The sequence below is a fragment of the Acanthochromis polyacanthus genome, chromosome 16 (assembly GCF_021347895.1).
Source record: "Acanthochromis polyacanthus isolate Apoly-LR-REF ecotype Palm Island chromosome 16, KAUST_Apoly_ChrSc, whole genome shotgun sequence".
In the NCBI taxonomy this organism is placed as follows: domain Eukaryota; kingdom Metazoa; phylum Chordata; class Actinopteri; family Pomacentridae; genus Acanthochromis; species Acanthochromis polyacanthus.
The window spans coordinates 25649381-25675450 of NC_067128.1; the positions used below are offsets into that span (position 1 = coordinate 25649381).

Consider the following 26070-nt stretch of genomic DNA (forward strand, 5'->3'; position numbering starts at 1 on the left):
TGTCCATGTCATGTAAAGTTTATCATCTGTCTACATCCAAAAGAGTCTGCATGGACCCTCCAAACACATTTGTGTGCAGTCCAAAAAGGATGTCACAGCAACTATGCTACAAGGGCAATAGTCTGCATGGTCAGCAGTTACATTTTCGAGAAATGTACATATATGACCTATTGGTTGTATGTAATGGAGCCTTTAAAACAGACTCCCACAAACTAGAAAAGGGGAATAATGACAACAAGTATGTGTCTGTGAGTGTCTACATCTGTCTGTATGCACATTTATACTGTAGTATGGTCACGGCTTGAGAACACGGGTCCTTCAACGGAGTCCCAATATGATGATACAGATGTTCTGCTCCACAAATGTGTTTTCAATTCACAGACTTTTTCTTGTTGCTTTTGTGAGAAACATTAAATAATTTTACCTGAAACACTTATTATGCCTATCAGAAGTGAACAGTCTCTTTGGTATGTGTGACAATAAGCATATCGTCTGTTCTTATATAAATCTAAATACTAATTCTGAACTACAGCTCAGAATATTGTACTGGTGAAATATAGTACTACATTTCACATTGAGTGAAGAACTTAAGATCAGAAATTTAAAAAAAATGCTACAGATTGTGGCGCGACAAGGCAAATTCATCAATGTAGCACATTTTATACCCAAAGGAAGAGACCTATAAACAGTCTATCATCTTCAGCCTGCGAGAGAAAAAAAAGTATGTGCACGTTTCTTTAGATCATGGTTTGACATCAGTCTCTGACCCTTTATGATATTTTAGGGTGACAGAAAGCAGATTTTGCTCTTGATTTGATGTGACGACCAAAATTTAGGTCAGGAGCCAGAGTAGCATTGAAATTTCGAGCTGATTGAGGAAAAGAAAAAGAATCAGAAAGCAGGCAAGAAAATTAAACAGTTAAGACATTTAAGTGAAATGTAAAGCAAAGGAAAAAGCAGATATTGACAAAGTGAAGGATGGAGGGAAAGAGGAGTAAGAAAAACAGAAAAAGTGTGTGCATGTGTGTGTGTGTTTGACAGAAAGACAGAAAGGGGTGAAATCAGTGATGGAGACAGAGGTTAATCAGTTCCAGGTTTCTGGTCTGTCTGTGTGTGTGTGTGTGTGTGTGTGTGTGTGTGTGTGTGTGTGTGTGTGTGTGTGTGTGTGTGCGCGCGCGCGTGCGTGCGTGCGTGCGTGCGTGCATGTGTGTGTGTGTTTGTGTGAGCTCTGTCAGTCAGTTGAACTGCATCCAGCTGTTCGCACTCCCATCAGGATCCCATCTCACTGCTGTCTGAAGGAAACCTGGTAACTCTGCAAAGTTGTTTCCATTTTGGGATAAAAAAAATTCTGGCATTCATTCATTTCATGTCTGCAGCCAAGAAAAATACTGAGTGGGTGTGTCATATACTCTTCTTATTAGAGTATGCCCCCTTTCTCCCTTTAACACCAGTTTAACCTCTTGTGCTGATATTATTTAACGAGATGCACGTTGCACACTTTCAGCTATAAACTTGTTTTGACCTCTACTCTGTCAGTGCAGTGTGCAATCAATTGCATGATCTCCAGAAGTTTCTTTTACAAGATTGGATCAATAATGACTTTCATATGACATAATAAGAGCAATTTTAATGTGTTCAAGTTTACTTTCAGTGTTTCATGCCAAAATTGTGTGCTTGAGGCCTTGTGAACAAATGTGTGAAATTGTTTTCCCTCCAAGCTGATTGTTCTGAATATTTTAAAACATGCATAAATACATGTTTACGTCAGTTTTACATCATTTACCAATTAAAATAATTGATAAATAATCATCACCCTTACACTTTAAGCTTGATTTATACTTCTGCATGAAATCCATTACATATCTGATGGCTTCTCTCCTTTTTTGTGTGTGTTGCAGTAATCTATTTAAAGTAAAAGCAACTGTTTAGCAACATTTATTAGCTACAACTCGAACATGATCCACTCCAATTCAGTCACCTTTGCATGAAGTACACAGAGAAGACACACCAGCCAAAAACATGACTCAGAATGAATGCTGATGTTGTTTCACATCTGCTGTATATGTAAATCATGGCTGTTATATCAGAACTGTATGCTGAACTCAGAGATCACTCACACCTATAAAATTGTTAACTTGGCAAAACAAAGTTCCTTAATTTGTAGTTACTTATGTTTTCTGCCATGTGGCACATACTTGTTGAATCACTCTTTATGTACTTTTTTAGTGTAAGAGCACATCTAACAAAATGCTTTCTAGTTCTTTTCCAGTAAAAAAAAAGTGTGTGTGTGTGAATGTTTAGCATTCATACGCATGGATCCATCTATCCATCTATCCATCATCTATATATCACCAGTCTATCCCAGCTGACTGACAGGGGACACCTTAGACAGGTCGAGTCTATTACAGGGCAACACATAGAGGGACTGCGGATGTAAATTAGCATTGTGCTATAATCCGGCATATTTACGCCCATTTCTGAATAAATGGGCGTTCATTAATGTGCACTGTCCCTACCAAATAAAGAAATAAATAAATAAAAACAAACAATTGCACTCACATTCACACCTATGGGGAATTTAGAATCATTTAGACTGTGGGAGGAAGCCAGAGAAAACCCACACTGCACACAGTGAACATGCAAACTCCATGCAGAAAGATAACAGGATACACTATCTACAAGTATGATTCGTAATTCCAGGTTCAGATATCTGCAGTATATCTAGTCATAATTCAAGTTCAAGATGTCTTTACTTCCTCTCAATTTATGGTATCTATTTTGTCTTGTTAATCTTAGATAAAATTTGATCAGTCAAAATGATTTTGTAGATAGGTCAAGCTGGATTTCTGTGTATTCAAACTGTATTTACAAATGTCTGTAATTAGAATTTTGACTTTGCAGATATGTGTAGTTACAGAAGAAGTCATGGCAAGTCGGACGCATCTTGCTTTTCAGACATACTGTGACATTCTAACGTAGACCATATGTATACGTGTGCAGTCCAAGCGCAGCAACCGGAACTACATACGACAAGACATTTTACTGTCACGTCAGAGGATCCTGAACTCAGTGAATTTTAACCATAGGTCTCTGATGAATGTAGCACTTATTCTTTACTAACTCCTTTCTTCTGAGCTTTTCCTAGTTCATTGCATTTTCTAACAAACTTATTCATCACAGCAGCCATCATTCCCTCTGCCAGCACTGGGTGAATACTTTCCTAGACCAATACCCAATGGGCACAACAGTTTGAACTAGTCAAAATGACTTTTCAGTTATAACCAGTGCAAACTGAATTACAGATATCTGTAACTTTGACTGGTCAGAATGACAGTATAGATATCTGGAATAAAAAGTCAGACTAGTCACAATGTACCTACGACTGCTCAAAATGTTGATATCTGTAATTTTAATTCTGGGTAGTCAAACTCAGCCATTAAATGTTAAAACAAATTACCATTTCTATTGCGTAAATAGGCACCGGTTTGTAATGCTATGCTACTGTAACAATTTTATGAAACAGGCCTGCTTGCTGTAGGGTTTTTCTGCCCATTTGTGGCCAGAGAGTAAGTTAGTGCAGCTCTGTATAAATGTATAACTTTCACAGTGTGTGTGTGTGTGTGTGTGTGTGTGTGTGTGTGTGTGTGTGTGTGTGTGTGTGTGTGTGTGTGTGTGTGTGTGTGTGTGTGTGTGTGTGTGTGTGTGTGTGAGAGAGAGAGAGAGAGGTCCTGACCCCTAACACTTCCTATTACCTTGTCAATTCAGAGGCTTACCTAACCTTTGACCTCAACCCATGTGCACGCCTCACACACGCATACACAAACACAAACCTGAATTGTGTGAATGTTGTCATCTCTTTTAGGGCTGCCAGACATAGCCTAACTCTACACCATCACTCTCTGTCCATGTGTGTGTTGTTCACCTAAACATCTGTTAGGTGAAGGAGCCAGTAAATCACACAGTCCACCGCTGGCCAATCAGCATAGAGGGTAAAGAAGGCTTGAGGGCGAGTGTATCTGAGGAGACACACAGAAAGGAAAGAGTAGGAGGAAGAGGAGGAGGTGAGAGAGAGACAGACCAAGAAAATGACAGAGAGGAAGAGAGCCAGGGAGGAAGGGTTGCAGTTGCAGAGCTGCCATGTCCGGCCTGTAAGTGATTTAACTTTTTTAAATTTCTATATGTGCACTTGTTGCAGAGACTGTTTAGACATGCATGCCTGAATTCTTCTTACTTTTTAAATAGGAAGTGATACAAGCTAATTTTGTTCCCAAGTTATTTCAAGGCAAGTTTGTTTTCATGCTTGCTTCCTGAAGCAAAATGATGTTTAATTCAGTTGTTTTAATGCTCTCTGGTGGCTTTATGCCAAGTGTATGGAGTGAAACATCAGAGGGAGAGTTTGAATTGATTTAGTGGAGGTCATTTTTGTTTACTTGTTTGTTTTGGAGGGAAAGGGCAGTGTTCTGATTTGCAGTTTTAAAGCTTTTTGCACTTTTCCTACAGGCTGAAAGAGTATGCAAATGGCTCCCTGCTATGTTAACCCTTTAACTCCAACCCCCTCTTGGTTTGGTCTGCCTAAATTACATGCACGAATACATTAGAATCAGTGATTGCTACGTCCCTGCATCAACATTTTCTGGATTTACAATGGGCCATCTGAGCAAAGCACGGTTTAAGACAGTGGTGCCCAACTTTTTATGGCCTGTGACAAAACAACCTCTACTTGCTCAAAAAGATCAAAGATGAGAAGGGAATCTGAAACAAAATGCATAACTTGGTATTGCATCAATGTTTTCTTGTCCTCTTGAGATCTCTCCAATTTATCTTGTAGCCACTTGTAGAGGTCTGGACTGCAGGTTGGAAACTTGTGATGTAGCATACAATAAGAAATAAGACAGAGATGTTAACATCAGAATATTATTTTTCTGCATTATGGTTTCTGCATTTTAACAATTCATGTCAGCCTTCTTAAACCATGAATTGTTGCTTGGACGTCATGTCATCTAAACAAACTGTAGAACATATTGCATCGTACTACTAACAGCAGTTCGTGAATGCCCTGTACAATTGTACCATCACATGGGTCAAAAAAGTTTGTTGTAAATAATGAAGTATTGTAAAAGAACACCAAACCACCAAGTATGACTCTGCAGAGTTAATGGTAAGCTTGGTACATTTTGGTTTTGTCCTGAAACAGTCAGCAGGCAAACATTTTTGATTGATGTTATTGCAAGCAATAATTGTGTTTTCTGTTAATTTATTTCTAGGTTTTGGAAGAAGAGTATACATTTAATCTAACAACCTAATATGTTAATAATTAGGAACAACACCACATAAGCATCAATGCACTGTAGAGTTAACTTCAGGTGGAAAATTTGTTTGCAAGTTTAAAGCATATTTCCTGCTTTTCTGGTCACTGGATCACATGCAAATGGTTATAAATATGTTCCTAACTTGAAAACAACACCAAACCACCAGTACAATATTACAGAGGTTGTTTGGTATATTATATTCTAAGAGGTGCATTTTTCTGTTTACTTGTGTGTTTGGTTTTTAGAAAATCAAGGCTCAGATTTGGTTGAAATTTAAAATGTTTCCACTTTCGTATTGGCTGAGCAGACATTTCAAAGGCTACCTAGTTAAGAAAAAAATACAAATCCACACTTTCTCTTTTTGGGAAAAGGATCACCATTAAAAAATGTTTTTCACTTTTTCACTCATCAGAAATACCTGTAGTCAGCCACCAATTATGTGAATAAATGCAAATCATCAACAAGACACGAAATATTGTGCTGATAGAATAACATTAGTTTTGGTACAGACAAGCATTGTTTAGATCATTTTTAATACAAGATGTGTTTTTTATGTTCTCTGTGGTCAGATTAACACTTTAAAATATAACAATATTCCATTGTTTAGAAAGGCATGCAAATGGACACAGAATATGTAAATAATTGGAAAACAACACCACTTCACAAAATGATTGTGCTACAATCAGGTGAAAGACTTTGTTATTGTCTTTAAACAGCCATCAGACGCATGTTGTTTCATGTGTCTCCCTATAAGAGACCTGAGGAGATCTACATGGAAAACACTGATTGTTTTTCGTGTCCCACGGCTGCAATCGATGCTAATGAAAGTCACTTGGTGTGTTGCCTATTGACAATGTGAGAGAGGGTCTTAACTGCTCTTTTAATTGTATTGTGTGTGAAATGTTGGGCAATGTCGGGTTCAATTGGAGGTCAGGGTCAGTCATGCTCATAAAGGGGGCGTGGATTAAGAAATGGCTCATTGGTTAAGTCACTGGGTGAAAGGTCAGAGATCAAGGGGGTGGCACTAAGAGTGAAAACAATGACCAGGCCACAGGGTCCATCAAAGTTCAGAGTTGTAACTTACAACATTACAACTGCGCTCTGTCTTTCTACCCCCTCCTGTTTTTATTTGTCCCTCACATGAAAGCACACATCGGCCTTAAAGCATCTGCACATTCCAACTTCATGTTACTGACTCCAAGCAGTTTGCTTTTACAACAGCATGGCAATGACAACCAATATCTTACTGAATATTCTCAGATACATCACCAGCAAAAACTACATTATGCCCACTGAACTATTCAGTGGAGGCATTTCTTTTATATTTAAAAACATACTTTCACAACACTCCTGAGAACTTTAGAATATCTTTGTAATGCATTTTAAAAGCCCCACATGTAGTTCATTTACAATTTTATAGTTTTCAACTGTGTCATGGCTCATTAAAGTTGTATTTTTTGAAGGAACTCAAGGACAATTTCTTTGACAAAAAAGACTTGCAGAAAAAGAAGCCCCAAAAAGCCCTTAGTATAAAATTGAAAAGTACATGGCTGTGGGATGAAATTTGGGACCAAACTGCTGGTTAACCCAGAAAATGTTGTATACCATGATCTTACAGTGGAAACCTTGAATGATGTCCAGCAAAGTGGGAGTCTTCCAATTAAATGCTGCCAAGTGGCATAATTACTGTATGTTTTATAGGTTAGTAGGTAGTTTAAAATCTCACCATCATCACACTTTTACTGATATCATCATCTATAACTTAAATGTTAAACAGGAATACACAGCTGTAAACAGTACTAATCTAGACCTTAAATTTTATACTGATATAGAGCCGGAGTTTGTGAGAAATGCTTCGGTTGGCTTTGAGTCATCTGACAGCTGTGTGGGCAGAAAACAAAAGATGACTCCAACACACCTTCTGTTGCACTTGATTGTATCGGCCTGAGGTGAAACTGTCAAGTGTCCAAGGTTGATGAGAAGCTTTATGAACATCTCTCATAACAGGCTGTAGCTACATTTACAGCTCATATACGTAAACATTCTGTTTTTCATTCTATTATTGTAACTGATGATAATGCTGATAACAAAATCTCATAATTATACTTGCTTGTACATCGTGTTCCCTGTACGAGCTCCATATAATACCTTGAGGACTTACATGAGTGCACAAAATTTCTTAATATCTGTCAAGGCCTGTTTTTCGCTGTCAATCTTTTAATGTGAAAGCCCAAATAGAAAAGGGTGCAACCACTCAGCTATAGACCATGATCATTTTTATTTTCCATTCATCCATTCTCTATACACCCCTTTATCCTCACTAGGGTCGCGGAGGAGCTGTAGTCTATCCCAGCTGACTCGGGCGAAGGCAGGGGACACCCTGGACAGGTCACCAGTCTGTCGCAGGGCCATTTTTATTTTGTTTAATTTTTTACATTTTCTTTTATATTTACAAACACAACAACAAAAAGAAACAAAACACGATAGAAGCAATCCTTTTAAAGACTCTATTGCTTTGAGTGCATGTAAAATAACAGTTAAATTGTACAATCACTGCAGCCAGTTATTCATTCACCACAGTATAAATATAGTCAGATAGAAGTGACACATTCTTTTGTGTTTTTTTAGAATAGCTCTTTGGTTGCCTGAAACTGACCCTTTAGTTTATTTCAGACCACAGCTTTGCTTTCACAGAAACCCAAGCTGATGAATACAAATTTGTCTGTCACCAGTGAGTCATCTTCATCCCTGAAAGCAGCAAAACTTCCTGGTGGAGTGTTCAATCAGCCAGTGTTGCCAGGCAACAAACACAGTTTCATCCAGTAAGCAGGACTTCGGCTGATGTTCTCTTAATAATGCAAGTCAAGTCCAAGTCTTCTAATGAGATGATTCGGTCCAGATGCTGACTGAAGTGTTCAAGTTTCTTTGACAACAGTAGCAACACAGTATAGACAAGACGAGGTGAAAGCCCAGTGATTGCTGTGGGAAAATCTGGTCTGCGATAAAATAAATAGTAACATTTACGAACACATGGAGTGTAAGAGTAAGGAATTCACTTCAGTCATTTAAATATGAGATTTTTTTAATCGTTGCAAAGGCAGTGCACCTTTGCAAAGCTAAAACACAAAGACTGCAAGTGTAATACATATGGATCAATGAGAATGATAAATCTGCAGCCATGCTAACAGCTCTTTTAGGTTGAACTAATGCATAGCCTAGCTGTAAGCTATATGCTATATATATACATTATAATATTAATTATAATATTTATATCCATTTATTTATACACTAAATCTAGTGACCAGTCAGTTGAGAGACATTTCAATGAAAAGAGAGAAAGTCTGGTGACATTACTGTCTGTACAACAATATGTGCTGATCATTCAAGTAGATGTTGATATTTTCCCTAAGTGAAAGCCTTGACCCACTGTTGCTGCTAGACATCATTCCACTTTAACACTTTAATATTTCTACAATGTTTCATAGCAGTCCATTCAACATGTCTGTCTCTGGAGCCATACTGTTAGCATGGCTAGAAAGTTAAGGGTAAAATGGCAGTGCTGCTTAAACAAAGAAGGAAGGAATCATCCAGCCATCCATCCATTCTCTATACACCGCTTTATCCTCACTAGGGTCGCGGGGGGTGCTGGAGCCTATCCCAGCTGACTTGGGCGAAGGCAGGGGACACCCTGGACAGGTCACCAGTCTGTCACAGGGCAGGAAGGACTCATTTAAGTATTTAAACATTTTAAAATGCAATACATGCAACATGAACACATAAAGAGTGTATGAAAATTCTAGGCACTTGTTTCATGGAATATCATCAGGGAGCCATCTCTGTCAATCCTAAATTCATTGTGCAATATGACAATGACCCCAAACATACAGCCAGAGTTGTAAAGAACTATAGCCACATGAAGAGCAACGAGTCCTGCAACAGATAGTATTAACCCACAGAGCCCTGGACTCCACAATATGGAGTCAGTCTGCAATTCTATGAAGAGAACAAACAGACACAAAATAAGTCCACAAAGCAACTATGGCAAGTTCTTCAAGCAGAACTACTTACCAGTTGTGTATCTTGTTTTATTTTTTGAACTGCTAAATTAAAAATAAAGTATCCTACCTTTACTTTCAGTTCCTAATTCTTTTTGCACAGTGCAGAGTTAAAGGAAGAAGATAAAAAAAAACACATCATATATGTTGTTTACTGTGGCTGCAGGAACTTCTTGTTGAAACCTCCCAGATGTGACGACATATGGAGATTCCCTTACAGTGCACGTGTGTGTGTGTGTGTGTGTGTGTGTGTGTGTGTGTGTGTGTGTGTGTGTGTGTGTGTGTGTGTGCGCGCATGTGTGTGTGTGCGCATGTGTAGGTGTGTGCTTGTGCATGTGTGTGTGTGTGTGTGTGTGTGTGTGTGTGTGTGTTGGTCTGTGTCTTTGTGTGTGTGGTTTGTCTATGATCCATGTAACAGGCTGATTAGGATTTTATGAGGTCAGAGGTCAATGGGAGCGAGGAGAAGCGACCTTCTCATCTCCAGGTCAAACTGAGGAGAGCACTGTCACGACCCCACACTCTCACTTTTACCGTCTCTTCCACTTAAATTTACGCCCTCAGCTCGTTGCCTTCCTCCTCTCTTATGTTCTACTTTTCTTTCTACCGAAAGGAATGCACCAGAATGTGTTTTCCCGAGTTTGTTTCAAACATTCATTATATTATATTTTTGGTTTCCAGCACTGCAGGAGCAGAAACCAACTGGTTGTCTCCAGTGTTCAAATATTTTTAGGTTATGAAAATGCTGTGGAAGAATCATGGAATCTTACATGTGGACGATAGTGAAATTCAACTGATGAAGTAGCCAGTCATGATTATTTTTTATTTGGTCTGCTTTTTTGTTGCTGAGAGCTCAACCTACAACCACGTTACTGTGCCATCTTTTAGATGTGAAATATTTGATTGCATTTCTGCTCGTGGCTATTCCTGCTATTACTACTCTGTAATTTTGTATCATGCAGTTGAACTGGAGTGCTTGCATTTTGTTTTCACACTTCTTTTTCATTTCATTTCAGAGGGTAATAAAAAATTAGCTCAACTACACTATTTTGCAGATATAGTAGCAAGTTATTTAGAAGTTTTTACACACAAGACATAAGATCGACTTTAAAAAAAAATGTAAAGTGTGGTTACACATTTATTGCCTTCACACCTCAGTTTAACCAAAAAGAAGATGTTTTTTTGCATGACAAGGAATCAGTAATAATCATACAGTAATGTGGCCATCTGATAAGTACTATTACTTTTATTATTTACAGAAATAATTCCACAGCCTGCAAAATATTCTTGTCCTTAACTGTCAAGCTACTGTCTGCGGCTAGTTAGCTTAGTTTGGCATGCAGTCAAGTCACTGCTATGTATACAGCACATTTTTTTTTAAATGTGGTAAAATATGATTGGTGCTATGAATTAATCTAACAATTTTCAGTATTGTGGTTTTGACCCACAGTGTTAATTGTGACATGAATGTACCTGAGTAATTTCCATAAAAAGATTCAAAACCTACAAGATATAATCATAAATACAACTTTACCAGTCTATAATTAATATTAAGACTGAAACCCTGCAGTATCTTTATTATAGAAATATCTGACTAATTTTAACTAAAGCTTTGACCCTAGAAATCGAAAGAATCCCTGGATGGCATTTTGGTTTTTTTTGTTTTATATGTATTATTTTGTGTTTTTTTATTTTTAGAAACAGCTAGCCTGGCTTTGTTCAAAGAAAGCAAACAGTATAGCATACTATATTATTGTTTATTTATTCCTTGCAGAAAATGAAGGGTAAAAGCAATCTATTGTGGCCATATTTAGCATCTTGCTCTTCCCATTATACTCTGCTTGTAGTAGTGTTTTTGTAATGGTATAGTATTGTACTTTATCCGAAATTACCGACTAGAAACTCTGACCTTCCACAGCTTTTGTCTGTCTTCTTGTCTGCCACTCAAAGTGCTTCACTTACATTCTGTCTATGTTGTATTCTCCAGCCTTATAATATAATCCCATTTACTCTCTGGCTCTTTGTCTTCTCTCGCTCTCTCTCCTTCCTGAGTTGAACCCATTGAACTTGCCTCCCCACCGCACCCTTTCTCCCAACTTGCTTCCTGTTTAGTGGAACAATTAAAGGATTGTTCCTCCTGCTCAGAGCACTAAGACGTTGATTTAGAACGGTCACCACATCAGCTGGAAAGACCCACATAAAGCATCACTTATGAAAATTCCTTGAAGGACAGTGTTTGTCTGTAGGAGTAAAGGAAAAAGGTTGTAACAGATGAGGAAACACAAGAGGAGACGTATTCCTCAGCAGGCGCCGGCATGTCAAACGTGATCAATGACAATAGTATGCAGGAGAGATTGTAGATGATATGACAGTGGACAAAACAGCCATTTTGTGATCAGTCTCTTGTCAGTAAATCTTCCTTTTCAGTACGGCTAGACTTCTGTTTCTATTTGTTTGTGTGTATTCACCACTTCTAATCATATAAACTCCAAGCAGTTCCTTTGCTCCTGTCACTTTTTTATCCACTGTGGGTTTGTTTTTCATTGCAATATAAAGCTCTGCACCTCTATGGAAGCAGAACAACCACAAGTAGAAAGAACTCAGAAATGTCTTTTGCTCAGTATAGCATGAATATAATTCAAAGAAACCTGGGACCAACATAATACACCATTTTTCAAAGTGACCACAGATGTTACCAATCAAACAATGGTGTCAGTATGTAAACATAGTCTGCAGTTCAGCCGAAAAGCCACTGAGATTTTGTCACAGGACTGCTGGTTGCAGCTAAGCTAATTCTCAGTTGCACTGAATAAAGTGATTTTGATGAAATATCACAAGTGCAAGCTTAGATTTGGTTAATTTTGCCAGTGTAACCAGAAGTCACACATTCATGAAACAAAAATCGCTCTCTCAAATAAATGGTGTAATTTTGGAGTTTATTTTAAAGATAACATGACTTTTAAACGCACTGGCAGGGTTTGGAATTCAAATGGTTGAATTTTGCTTATCAGACATCCCCAAACTATGACAATGTACATCTATTTCTGTCACAGCACTGTTTCACACTTGATAGTACATCTGGGCATGCATGGACAATTATTTGCTACTCTGGCAACCTTTTGTTGTTTTATGTCTGTGGGTTTGTTGAGGTGGACAGCCTCTATTCTGAACCTTAGACAACAAAAATGAAAGAAATGCCTCAAAACTAGTTTTTATTTTATTAGTTGTGGGATAAAATAGAAAGCATTGACTGGATGTTGGTTTTCATTCTTCATTTGCTAATTAACATTTTAGATTTTTTTTCTCTGACCTGCCAAATTGCATGTACATTCAGTGACCTTTTCCATATTTCCTACCACCTCTAAGTGTCAGCTTAAGAACAAACTAACAAAATCCTTCCCAAAATAATAAATATGTTCTTTAAAAGTCAAATAGCAAATGGAAAAGAAAAAGGGTAAATCCCTGGAAGCTATTTTAAATGTGTAGTTTTACTTTATAAAAGACTAGAATGAGTAATCCATTATCTAATCATATCAGCACATAGTGGAGGAGGCGATGTGTAGGTGTTTTGCCTAAAGGAAAATCTGATAAAGACTCAACCATTAATAGTGAATTCAGTATTCTTAATGGTAGGAAATCTAACATGTTGCAGAAGCCAGTAATGCATAATACATTTTTAACATAGAATTTTTGTTTGCATTGTCATTATGCTTAGATAAGGTCAGATATGCCAAAGACTGTTCCCCAAGCTAAGGTTTATTTTCACAGTACAGCATAAATATTCACTTGACATGAAATGAAAACACAAATTAAGTCTGTGTGTTGCTTGGTTTGTTTCTTTGCTTGGGTACATTTGCAGTTTGTTCTACATTGAACTTGTTGCTGAGTAGTGGTTGAATGGTAGAGCTGCTTTTTAAACCAGGTTTAAACTTAATATCAATTCAAATCAATTTGGGGGAATTTTTTTGGAGCAGTAGACAAACAATACAATGTCTAAAATGCTGACAGGCAGATAAAGTATAGACAGAAATGAAAAATAGAAAACTCTTTGTTGCTCATCATTTCATGCTGTTCTGCTTTCACAGGCAGAACGAAGGGCGTACAGAGAGGCAGAGATAAACATGATGGACGACCTGTCAGAAGTTGACTTTCAAAAAGAGGAGGAGCCTGCCAGCCCAGCCCCTCCCCCTTCACAACAGCATACAGACCCCGCCTCTCCCACAGTCGCTGTGACACCAGAGCCGGTTGCTAGAGGAGACCAGGCTAGGCCCAATGAAATAGAGTACCAGGTGAGATTGTGACTCCTACTGTGATTTTCCTGATTTTGGGAACAGGAGTTGACAAAATGTTCCCCACAAAGCTTCATTCGCACCTGTTCTGAAGCTTTAAATGGTATCCTCCTCAGTAAAAGAAACAAACATTAATGTTCAGTGTGCTTTAAAGCTAACATGATGAGACATCCCTATTGGACTCAACAAAACGTAAATGGTCCACTTTCCTAACAACTGGACGAACATCATCTGTTCAAGAAGATCATAATTGATAGAAGAGGGTGATCTAATCTAAAGCTCCAGGGGCGCCGCTGTGGCTTGTCTTCAGTTTGAGTCTGGCTGGAGTTTCTTTCTCTCCCTCCTTTTCTGTCATCACTGTACTGGCACTATCACATAAAGGCATGTAGTTGAATGTGTTCAGCCCAGATTATACATTGTTTGACAGCACAAAGCCTCACAGTTCAAACCATGTAAACCATTTAAAGACACCAAAGCCACAGAAACAATAATTTCTTACTTTGCAATCAGTGACACATCAAAAAATTATTTTTTTTACCTTTTGTGTCATTTATTGGGCCACATATTTGTCAGAGAACTATGTGGTGTGCATTATTTTTACTGAGTCCAAGGTCCAACAAAAAAGATTTTTAGTCTTTTGTCCTAAAAAGGGGCTGAAGCAACAAATAAGACAATACAAATCTGGATAATAATCAAATAGCTCAGGGTTTCACAGGTCTTAAAAGTTTTAGAAATCATTGAATTTATTTGCCTCAAAAATCTCATTAAAATCATTATAAAGTCTTAAATTTTATGTACAAAGGTCTTTAGTATTCATGCTTGAGTTCTGTATAAAGTCACATTTATTTCTAGGAAGCTCATAAACTTAACTTAATCCATTATTTGCACCAGGACACATAAATGCCAAGTCGATTGATACAGGAAATCAAACATTTTTTGCATCTTTTTTTGTGATAGTTTTTTGTGTATTTGTAGTTGTTTTACATGTCTGTTGGATATGTATACCTTTCTTTGTAATCTAACTGAGCTCTGTGATTTTCTAACGAGAATATTATTTCATAAAGGGACCCAAGGGGTCAGGAAGCCTTGTTCAGTAATCCATACATGGCTCCAGCTCACATTGATTGATTAATTAAACAACTGTGAGGTACCTCTTTATATTTATTACACTAAAATGTGTAAGAAATGTTAACAAATTAATTCACCTCCAAAAGTAAACACATACAGACGTGATTGATTGTTTTCTATTTTTCTTCAACCCATTTAACACTCAAAAAAATCATTAAATTATGTTTGATGTCATATTAAAAAATGTAATTTAATCTCATTGCAGAAACTCTGTAGCTGAAAAAAATAACATCTGTAGTAATTACTTGAGCTTCCAGGGGATTTAAAGTTGAATAAAATTTCGACAAAGTGCTGTCCCAAAAGACAAATGACTGACGGAAAAGAAACACAACATGACTCGTTAATTAAATTTGCAAGACCAAATATCCATTGTTGACACTTACATTCAGTAGAGCATACAACATGAACACAGGGTAAACTTGGATTCTTTGTCTGTGCTGACTTGAATGCCACTTTGTTTTCTGTGTGTGCTAACAGGATGACCGAGGCTTTGGCATCGGGACGCTGGTTTTTGGGAAACTGCGAGGCTTCTCTTGGTGGCCCGGCAGGATCGTGTCCTGGTGGATGAGCGGCCGGAGTCGAGCTGCAGACGGCACTCGCTGGGTGATGTGGTTTGGTGATGGAAAATTCTCTGTGGTGAGCATTACTGGTTTTATGACTGGCCGGATCCTATGTTGGTTTAGTGGATGTTACATCAAAGACAGATGCTCAACATAAAAGAAGTAAATCTATTCCACAGAAAGAGACAATGTTTGCTGTCACTACAGCTGCCAGTTCTGTGAAGAAATAATTTGACTTCAATGCAATCAATTATATTTTTTAACTCTTAAACTCTCACTACACAACTTCGCCTTTTGTAGATAACAGTAACCAGATACAGAGTTGTTTTCCACACCTATTTGAGTTAATTTAGCAAATGGATGCAACAAAATGTATTTCAACTAAACAAAGAGAAATAATATATTATTCTTTCTTACAAGAAAGAAGGAAGGTTGGTTCTTATTCCTTATCTTGAGAACACCCACATCGTGAATGTTGATGAGCAACTAAATTTCAGTCGCCACGTCAAAGCTGTAACTAAATCATCATTCTGGTATTTTTGAAAAGCTAAAATCTGAAACTTTTTTACAAGCAAGATTTAGAAAAGCTTGTTCACACTTTTGCTTTTTGTATTGTGGTCTGCTCCAATATATTACTTACTAGCCTCCTTAGTAAGACTGACATTTGGCAGTCACTAAAATTATTGCAGCTAGAATATTGGCTAACATGCAGTTGAATTTAAGCCCTTAGTTACTGTCTATAACTCTATAAATGGTCTGGATCTAAAGTGTGTCTTTGCTGAGTACAACCCTGATCAGCTGGTGTTACCCAGAGTTCAAATTACACTTTGTGAAATGACTTTCAAGCAAGTGTGTTGTCCACTTCTACAATCATCTCCCCTCTGATTTATTCTATGAATTCTGATTTAAAGTTCATTTACTTATCTCTGATTTGCTTTTTTCATTTGGTGCTGTTTTTTTTATTTCTTTTTAACTCTTTAACCATCTCAATACCAAGCAGTTTCTGGGTGCTTATTTGCCCCGTCACATCATTTTTCACTGTAATATACAGCCATGGCCATAAGTTTGGACACAGCATGACTTACTATGTCTGCTTTGATGTCTATTACAGAACATAACTAATATTTTTTGACCGCACCAGTTTAATTAGTCAACAAATCAACAAGGGATATAATATTATCAATAAATTCCAACAATTGGAACAACTTTGTTCCCAAAACATAATATTAGAAGAAAATAACAAAAAAATGCAGTACTTTCACAACCGAATTTGGTAAGAATAACAAAATGACACCAAACTCTTTTGATGTTTTTTTTAAATATGAAACTTAAGATAGTTCTCGGGAGTTGTGTACTGTATTGTAAGTGACAATTTTGTGGTATTTTCTAAGATTCACAAGCGTCATGGTACTTGTGTCCAAACTTATGGCCATGGCTGTAAAGACCTGCACCTCTATGGAAGTGGCACAACCAAGGCTAGAAGTAAACTCAACAGTAGCATAAACATGAAAAAAGAAAAAAAAAAGTTTCATTTTTTGATTATTTGTTTCACACAAATAAAAAAAACTGCAATTAACGTGCAACATTTTCTCAGGTGTCTACAGGAGTTACAGTACTGGAATAATGGTCATACTACATACACACGTGGACAAAATTGTTGGTACCCCTCAGTTAAAGAAGGAAAAACCCACAATTCTCACTGAAATCACTTGAAACTCACAAAAGTAACAATAAATAAAAATTTATTGAAAATTAAATAATCAAAATCAGCCATCACTTTTGAATTGTTGATCAACATAATTATTTAAAAAAAACAAACTAATGAAACAGGCCTGGACAAAAATGATGGTACCCATAACTTAATATTTTGTTGCACAACCTTTTGAGGCAATCACTGCAATTAAACGATTTCTGTATTTGTCAGTGAGCGTTCTGCAGCTGTCAACAGGTATTTTGGCCCACTCCTCATGAGCAAACAGCTCCAGTTGTCTCAGGTTTGATGGGTGTCTTCTCCAAATGGCATGTTTCAGCTCCTTCCACATATGTTCAATGGGATTCAGATCTGGGCTCACAGAAGGCCACTTTAGAATAGTCCAACGCTTTTCTCTCAGCCATTCTTGGGTGTTTTTGGCTGTGTGTTTTGGATCGTTGTCCTGTTGGAAGACCCATGACCTGCGACTGAGACCAAGCTTTCTGACACTAGGCAGCACATTTCTCTCCAGAATGCCTTGATAGTCTTCAGATTTCATCGTACCTTGCACACTTTCAAGACACCCTGTGCCAGATGCAGCAAAGCAGCCCCAAAACATTACTGAGCCTCCTCCATGTTTCACCGTAGGGACAGTGTTCTTTTCTTCGTATGCTTGGTTTTTGAGTCTATGAACATAGAGTTGATGTGCCTTACCAAAAAGCTCCAGTTTGGTCTCATCTGTCCAAAGGACATTCTCCCAGAAGCTTTGTGGCTTGTCAACATGCATTTTTGCAAATTCCAGTCTGGCTTTTTTATGAGTTTTTTTCAGCAGTGGTGTCCTCCTTGGTCGTCTCCCATGAAGTCCACTTTGGCTCAAACAACGACGAATGGTGCGATCTGACACTGATGTACCTTGGCCTTGGAGTTCACCTTTAATTTCTTTGGAGGTTGCTCTGGGCTCTTTGGATACAATTCCAACGATCCGTCTCTTCAATTTGTCATCAATTTTCCTCTTGCGGCCACGTCCAGGGAGGTTGGCTACTGTCCCGTGGGTCTTGAACTTCTGAATAATATGAGTCACTGTTGTCACAGGAACTTCAAGCTGTTTAGAGATGGTCTTATAGCCTTTACCTTTAAGATGTTTGTCTATAATTTTTTTCGGATGTCCTGGGACAATTCTCTCCTTCGCTTTCTGTTGTCCATGTTCAGTGTGGTACACACCTTTTCACCAAACAGCAGGGTGACTACTTGTCTCCCTTTAAATAGGCAGACTGACTGATTATAAGGTTGGAAACACCTGTGATGTCAATTAAATGACACACCTGAGTTAATCATGTCACTCTGGTCAAATAGTTTTCAATCTTTTATAGAGGTACCATCATTTTTGTCCAGGCCTGTTTCATTAGTTTGTTTTTTTAAAATAATTATGTTAATCAACAATTCAAAAGTAATGGCTGTTTTTGATTATTTAATTTTCACTAAATTTTTATTTATTGTTACTTTTGTGAGTTTCAAGTGATTTCAGTGAGAATTGTGGGTTTTTCCTTCTTTAACTGAGGGGTACCAACAATTTTGTCCACGTGTGTACCATAGATATTTTATTGATTACATTTTTAATGACTTTGCATACTTGCCTTCTCTGTGTTCTGTGTAAACAGCCTGTAGTTCAACTACATTACGGTTGCCACAACAGTGCTAAGGAAAAAAATGTGTTAGCGTTTTTTTCAGTCTCGTGCAGACTCATAACTGAAATGCAAAATAATGCGATTTTATTGAAGTATCATAGTTTTAAGCTTAGATTTGATTCAATTTCCAGACATACACTGATTTGCTTGAAAACTGTGCGAAAGTTGTAAATTTGATGATTCTTTCTGTTTGTCCTGTTTCTGGCAATGATAAATGGTGTAATCTTGGTGGGTTTTTTTTTTTGAAATAGCATGACTTTCAAACCTCCCAGCAAGTTTTGGGGCTGAGAGGGTATGACTTGCCTTTTTGTATGAAATGTGTTTATATAGATAAAGTTGCGTTGCCTTATTCAACGTTTCATTTGCTCTTAGCAGAAATTTCTGTCCTTTTTATTGAAACTGCTCAGCGATAACCTTGATTTTCTTTTGTTTTTCCTTTTGACAATTTGGTATTCAGAGTTTAGTAAAATAAGACAAATATGTTTAGCAAGCTTTTGAGCCATTTTATCCTAGAGATATACCTTGTGACACCATCACTTGAATTGAGAATTTCAAGGTCTGTTCTCCTCTCAGATGACTTATGACTTTTGTTGTTTGTTTTGCAGGTTTGTGTGGAGAAGCTGATGCCTCTAAGCTCCTTTTCATCTGCCTTCCACCAGCCAACCTACAACAAACAGTCCATGTACCGGAAAGCTATCTTTGAGGCTCTGCAGGTAACCAACCCACTCTGCTCCTCAATGTCAGAGAGTGGGTGTCAAATTTTAATTGCTGATCAAACTTGGGACTATTTTTTCTGGCAATAGGTTTATCATAAATCTCTCAGGATGAAATCAAACACCAAAAAGACCAAAAATACAAATGTGCAGGTGTAAAGGTCATTCTTCTTTTATGTAACGTGGTCTGGTGATTTACACTGATGCTGGTTGGTAGTTTGCATGTGTGGAGGTGTTGTTCTCATCTAGCTCTGTCCACAATTTATGTGGTAGCATGTGGGTAAAGCAACACAATCTATAATTTTGTGGGTTATATTTTCAGTGATTTTTATTTCTTACAAGTGATATGTAACAGCTTCTATTTCACCCACTCTGTTTTGCTTCACCTTGTACAGTGATGATAAATATATAGTTCTTATTTTGTTTCATTTTTGTCTTATTTTAGTTCTTATATGTTCCTACTCTTATATGACATCATTACAGAAAAAAATATGTTTTCCTATTTCTCATCAGCCTTACAGAAAATTAAAATTAGTGAATTACTGATAATCATGATTCAATTTGAACTGTACGTGTCTCTGTTTAGGTGGCCAGCGTACGCGCAGGAAGGCCAGTTCCTTCCTGTGATGCGAGTGATGATGCAGAGGGGGTGGATCTTCAGACCAGACAGATGATAGAGTGGGCAATGACCGGCTTCCTGCCCACTGGTCCGCAATCATTAGACCCTCCAGAGGGTACACAGTCCTCTCTTTATCCCACAATACCATACACACACTAACTACATTTAGTCGACTGCGTGCGAAAAATTACCTGCTTACTGAACAGATGTTAGAAATGAAACAGTGTTCTCTGCTGTGTATGTGAATACTACATTAATGATAAAGATGACAGGTGAAACAGCAGATAAATTTGTTGCCATGTACTACTTTTCATTTTACTGTTATTACTCCGCCAAGGAAAGAGGGAGTTTTGTGACGATCGTGTCTGTGAATCCTTCGATCTGTCTGTCAGTGTGAAACATTACTCAAAAACGGACTAATGGAGTTGGACGAAACTTTAAGGGGAAGTCAGAATTGACACAAGAACCACTTCATTATATTCTCACAGTGATACGGCTTATACTCGGAATCCATGGCTTTGTTAAGGATTTCATATTGGGAGGTATAGCTGCCGGCATGGCGTCACTGTAACCATGTAACCATGACGTGAACACAATTTGGAGTCTCTGTTTTCCCATCATGATAATGAGCATATTTACTATTTGTATGCCTTTTTTAGACAGTGATGCTGAAAATATGACAGGCAGTTGAAAGAGAAGGTCTCTCATTAACCCCATGAGCTTAAAGGACACCATGAGTTTACTGACAGTAAAAATTTTCCTGGAAGATGACAGTTAATGCCTTAGTTTTACATGTACCTGCATGTCTGAAAAGAATGTCTTTAAAGTCCACAAAAAATGTGTCAGTCATCAAAAATCTAGTTTAAAGGTTTGGAGGGATGACAAAAGTGAAAGAGCTGGTGTACTTTTCTCTGGGTAAACATTTAGAAGAGCAGATAATTTAAATGAATTTAAATGAACATAAGAGAAAACAACGCATATAAAGTGTATGTTAAGGGGCTTTAAACAACAGAAACTGAATTAAAATTTGTCCTTGTCTGCACAGAGGAGCAAAATCCCTATAAGGAAGTGTACCCAGAGATGTGGGCGGAGCCTGAGGCTGCATATACCCCTCCACCTGCAAAGAAACCACGCAAGAACTCAGCAGAGAAAGCAAAGATCAGAGAGGTGATCGATGAAGGGACCAGAGGTAAACATACCAACACATTGCATTTCTATTCTTGTTTTTCGTCCTCTTTATTTATAAATAAATAAAAAGTACTGGTAACTTTAACCTTCCGAACCCGAAAACACACCCGAAAATAAAAGGAGTTTTTTTTTTATCTTTTTAAAATATCACCAAATTTAAACCATTTCTCAGAGCCAGAAACTGTCAAAACGCAAAGAATCATTGGACTTTAAATTTTCGAATGTCAACTTAATGCCACATCATCTAAATCTAAAGCTAAAATCATGATATTTCAGCAAGTCTCATTAAAAAATTTGCCAAATGGAACAATTTGTATTTACCAGATTCTAAAAATTCTGCACGCCTTGCTGCAGAATTTTTGGTGAAGCCATCGTTAAATAAGCCACAGCCAACAGTCACATGACAAATATTCAGCGAGTTCCCAGCCTAAGTGCACGCTGTATTTAAATAGCGTAGATAGGAGACAAGTACAGAAATAAATTGCAAATGTACCTGATATAAATATCAATAGCATGTACAGTAAGCATTTGTTTTCCAAGTATTTTTTTCAATTGTTGTTAAATTGTTTAATGAAGTAAATTCTACTTTTTTAAAATTATGACAGTGTGATTTTGTTATATTGCACAAAGACATGTTGAGTCTTGTCTCGTTGTTTTGTTTCCATTGCAATGCAGGACTTTATATTTCAATAAAAAGTAAGCCCACTGTGAGGAAAAATGTGACAGGGGCAAAAATATGCTCAGAAACTGCTTGGGTTCAGAGGGTTAAAATATACACCACACCAAAATATGCCAGTATCTTAAAATCTTCACATGAAAACCATTATTATTGACATTATTTATGTGTGTTGTATGTGTTTATTGTGAAATAACATATGCTCTAATGTGTCGTGTTTCCAGAGAGACTGATTTTTGAGATCAAAAAGAAGACCAGAAATATAGAAGGTAAAATATTCTGAAAATTTTGAAGATATTTAAAATAAAGACGTGATGTTTTGTTCTCATTCTTATATATTTATGTCTAAACTCTAACTTCAAAGTTGACTGAATGGTAGATCTGTTTTTTTAGTAATAGCACAATGATTTGTCAAAAAATCAAAAAAGAAATCCCACTGAAAGGATTAGAAAATGTAAGACCTACACTATCGTTCAAAAATGTATGAAGCAATCATCTCTCATTCATTTTTAAATGCAAATTTAAACAATACAGATTTATTGCATTTTGACATTTGCATTATTGTATTATTAGGCTTTTATCCTTGAAGCATTGTCAGTAGAGTAATTTAGGGCTCATTTCAAATACTGTTTTTCAGTAGCTGCACAGGTAAACTTAACTCTGTTTAACTCTCTCATGTGGAATCCAGTTTTTGGTCTTGTTTACATTATATTTAATTAGCTCATGTGTTGACTGAACTCAGCAAGCACTATAAATTAACTGATGGAGCAAAATGAACACTTGGACTTTTCAAATAGGTTGTAAACCATGAAGTTAGAGTTTGACATAACAGCTCCAGCCAAGATCATAAACACATTCTGATTGTTTTGGGTAGGGGCCAGCAAAAGTCTTTAAATTCCTACAGAAATGTAATCACACAGCCAAATAAAGTGATTGAAGATTTATCATGTTTGTGTTGTCTGACTATGTTTGTTCAGATATCTGTATCTCCTGCGGAAGCCTCAATGTCTCTCTGGAGCATCCTCTCTTTGTAGGAGCAATGTGCCAGGGCTGCAAAGTAAGAAACCCTCTTCTCTCGTCCGACTGAAGTGTAAGAGTTTCACAAGTAATGTAAGGGAGGATGCTCTTAAAAATAATGCTATGCATGCTTAGTAGTCTTCATTTCATTTCACACAAAGTACAGTAAATAGCACACATTAAACACTTGCACGCAATTTGTCAAAGTACCAGCCGTAGTCATTTCCAGCTTCTTGGAGAATTTGCCACAGTTGTTCTATTTCTTCTTCATGTATTCCTAGCCAGACTCTGCAAGGAGACCCACCCCCTTGTGGGTAGGGATCGGTATTGAAACATACGTTTACTGGGTGATACTGAAGTGCAGTATAAGACAAGATAATAGAATTTCAATTACATGAAACAAAAACTCAAATTCTCACATTTGAGAAACTGGAGCATGAAAATCTTTCACGTTTTTAACAAGTAAATTATTTAAAAGGTTACTTAGACAAGCAATTATCTTAGTACCCTCTGTGGAAGGTCCCTAGTAGGTGAATGTCAGCTCATAGCTGTTTGTAAAGCAATGTAGATATTGTTGGAACTTTGGTCAAATATTTGTAATCTGAGTTATTTCCCATAAAATGAAACTGAATGAACAGAAGTAGAAACAAATGATATAAATATGGTCATTGTGCTTGTCTTGATCCTATTTTGCTCCTTCGCAGAACTCGTTTCTGGAGTGCGCCTACCAGTATGATGACGATGGCTACCAGTCCTACTGCACCATCTGCTGTGGAGGCAGAGAAGTGCTCATGTGTGGCAACAACAACTGCTGTAGGTCAGTACAGAGCTGTATATACTGTTCAGTCTGGGACTGGCAAGCAACAGCTTCTCTCAGAAACCAGGAGAAGGTTTTGGATTTCACGTCTACAGAAACAACTTACTCCATAAATGTCAAGTGTGGTTCTCTTTTTTGGCCACTGAGTCAAACCGTTTATATGCCACAAGTATATTTACATTTTTATTTGAATAAGGAATACACAGTTGATCTGGGCTCTAACCTCATTACTGAAAACACACCCGAGAACAGGAGTGACATAAATAAACTTCAGCCCAAATCATTAAAATGAGAAGCAGTAATCTAAACACAGTGATCAACCTGATATGTAGCAGCTTAGGTATGGAGCAGAAAATTCTTAATTTAACTGAATGCAACTTGTAGAAGCCCAGGTTCAGAGTGAAAGCACCAGTCCAGGGTGTCATTAATTGTACCATGGTAACACAGGTCTTATTGTGACCTTCACCTTGATGGATTACCTACTTTTAAAGACTCCTTTTTTGGGGGGTTACAGTCATGGATGAAAATATTGGCACCCTTGGAATTTTCCAGGAAGTACACCATTTCTCCCAGAATTTGTTGTAACTACAAATGTTTTTGGTATACACGTGTTTATCTCCTTGACATGCAGTGGAAAACACAAAAAAGCAGAAGAAAAAAGCCAAAATTGACATCATTTTACACAAAACTCAAAAAATGGGCCGGACAAAATTGTTGGCACCCTCAACTCAATATTTGGTTGCATGCCCTTTGGAAGAAAAAACTGAAACCAGTTGCTTCCTATAATTATCAACAAGCTTCTTACACCTCTCAAATAGAATTTTGGACCACTCTTCTTTTGCAAACTGCTCCAGATCTCTCAGATTTGAAAGGTGGCCTTCTTGCAACGGCAATTTTGAGATCTCTCCGTAAGTGTTCAATGGGATTCAGATCTGGACTCATTGCTGGCCATGTCAGAACTCTCCAGCACTTTGTCTCCAACCATTTCTTGGTGCTATTTGAGGTATGTTTCAGGTCATTGTCCTGCTGAAAACCTCATGACCTGTGACGCAGACCCAACTTTCTGACACTTGGTCCTACATTGCAGCCCAAAATAGTTTGATAATCTCCAATATTCATGGTTCTTTGCACACTGACAAGGCACCCAGTGCCAGAGGCAGCAAAACAACCCCAAAACATCTTTGAACCCCCACCATGTTTGACTGTAGGTACTGTGTTCTTTTCTTTGTAAGCCCCGTTCCATTTTCTGTAAACAGTGGAATGACATGTTTCTACAAAAAGCTCTACCTTAGTCTCATCTGTCCACAAAACGTTCTACCAGAAGGATTGAAGCTTACTCAGGTACATTTTTGCAAACTCTAGTCTGGGCTTTTTTATGTTTCTTTGTCAGCAGTGGGGTTCTCCTTGGTCTCTTGCCATAGCGCTTCTTCTCTTTCAGATGATGACGTATGGTCCGACCTGACACTTTGCTCCCTGAGTCTGCAGGACAGCCTGAATTTGTGTGGAAGTTGACTGAGGATGTTTACCCACCATTCAAACCATCCTGTGTTGCATTCTTTTGTCAGTTTTTCTCCTCTGTCCCCGTCCAGGGAGATTAGTTAAACTTGATTATTTTACGCACAATGGACAATGGAACTTCAAGATCTCTGGAGATTGTCTTGTAACCCCGAGATTTTTCATATTTTTCCACAATTTGCTTCTTAAGTCCTCAGACACTTCTTGGCAGGTGTGATTTCTATATTGCCAGCACCTGCTACTTGCAAGAGGTGAGTTTAAACGAGCATCACATGCTTGAAATAACATGATTTACCCACAGTTTTAAAAGGGTGTCAATAATTTTGTCCGGCCCATTTTTTGAGTATTGTGTAATATTCCAACTCAACATTGTGTAGCACAGAGCAGTTTTACAGTGTTTTAGTAGATTTGTAGGTAAGCTGGTGTGCTCAAGCTGCAGTGAATGGCATTTTATTGCTTATTTATAAAGCCTTTATTGGTTTTGGCCTAATTTTATGTCCTCTATGGTGGCATTGCTAATTTTTTGTCCATGGCTGGTCAAAACTTGTGACCAAAAGTACTTATCCTTAGCAGTCAGGGTCCCAAAGCTGTGCTAGTTTAACAGAAGAGCACATGTTATTTGACCTAATATCTGCTTCAAAATCGTTTTTTAATATTTAAAAAAAATTTAAAAGCAAACTCTTGTGTTGTAATTGTGGGATCTTTATCAATGCATTTCTTTCAATGCTAGTTTGTTTGATGTTTGTTTTTTTGCGTTTACTTGTACGATACCTTGTAACATTATTTTAAAAAAAGGTGCTACATAAATAAAA

General features: G+C 37.5%; 1 protein-coding gene and 1 long non-coding RNA gene across 7 annotated transcripts in view; one reads left to right on the plus strand and one right to left on the minus strand.

Annotated features, from left to right (window-relative positions):
* LOC110955028 (DNA (cytosine-5)-methyltransferase 3A-like) overlaps positions 1–26070 on the plus strand; it is a 76683-nt gene that overhangs the window by 34858 nt on the left and 15755 nt on the right. For all 6 annotated transcript variants that reach the window (XM_022199836.2, XM_022199839.2, XM_022199838.2 and 3 more), the window contains 8 exons: positions 13447–13650; positions 15256–15414; positions 19319–19426; positions 20013–20160; positions 21091–21234; positions 22134–22178; positions 22887–22966; positions 23631–23743. In XM_022199836.2, the coding sequence (XP_022055528.1) occupies positions 13447–13650; positions 15256–15414; positions 19319–19426; positions 20013–20160; positions 21091–21234; positions 22134–22178; positions 22887–22966; positions 23631–23743 (1001 nt within the window). The remainder of the gene's footprint in view (positions 1–13446; positions 13651–15255; positions 15415–19318; positions 19427–20012; positions 20161–21090; positions 21235–22133; positions 22179–22886; positions 22967–23630; positions 23744–26070) is intronic.
* Positions 17064–26070, minus strand: part of LOC127537755 (uncharacterized) — a 329554-nt gene continuing 320547 nt past the window's right edge. Inside the window, exon 2 of the long non-coding RNA XR_007947577.1 lies at positions 17064–17217. This is a non-coding gene — a long non-coding RNA (uncharacterized LOC127537755). The remainder of the gene's footprint in view (positions 17218–26070) is intronic.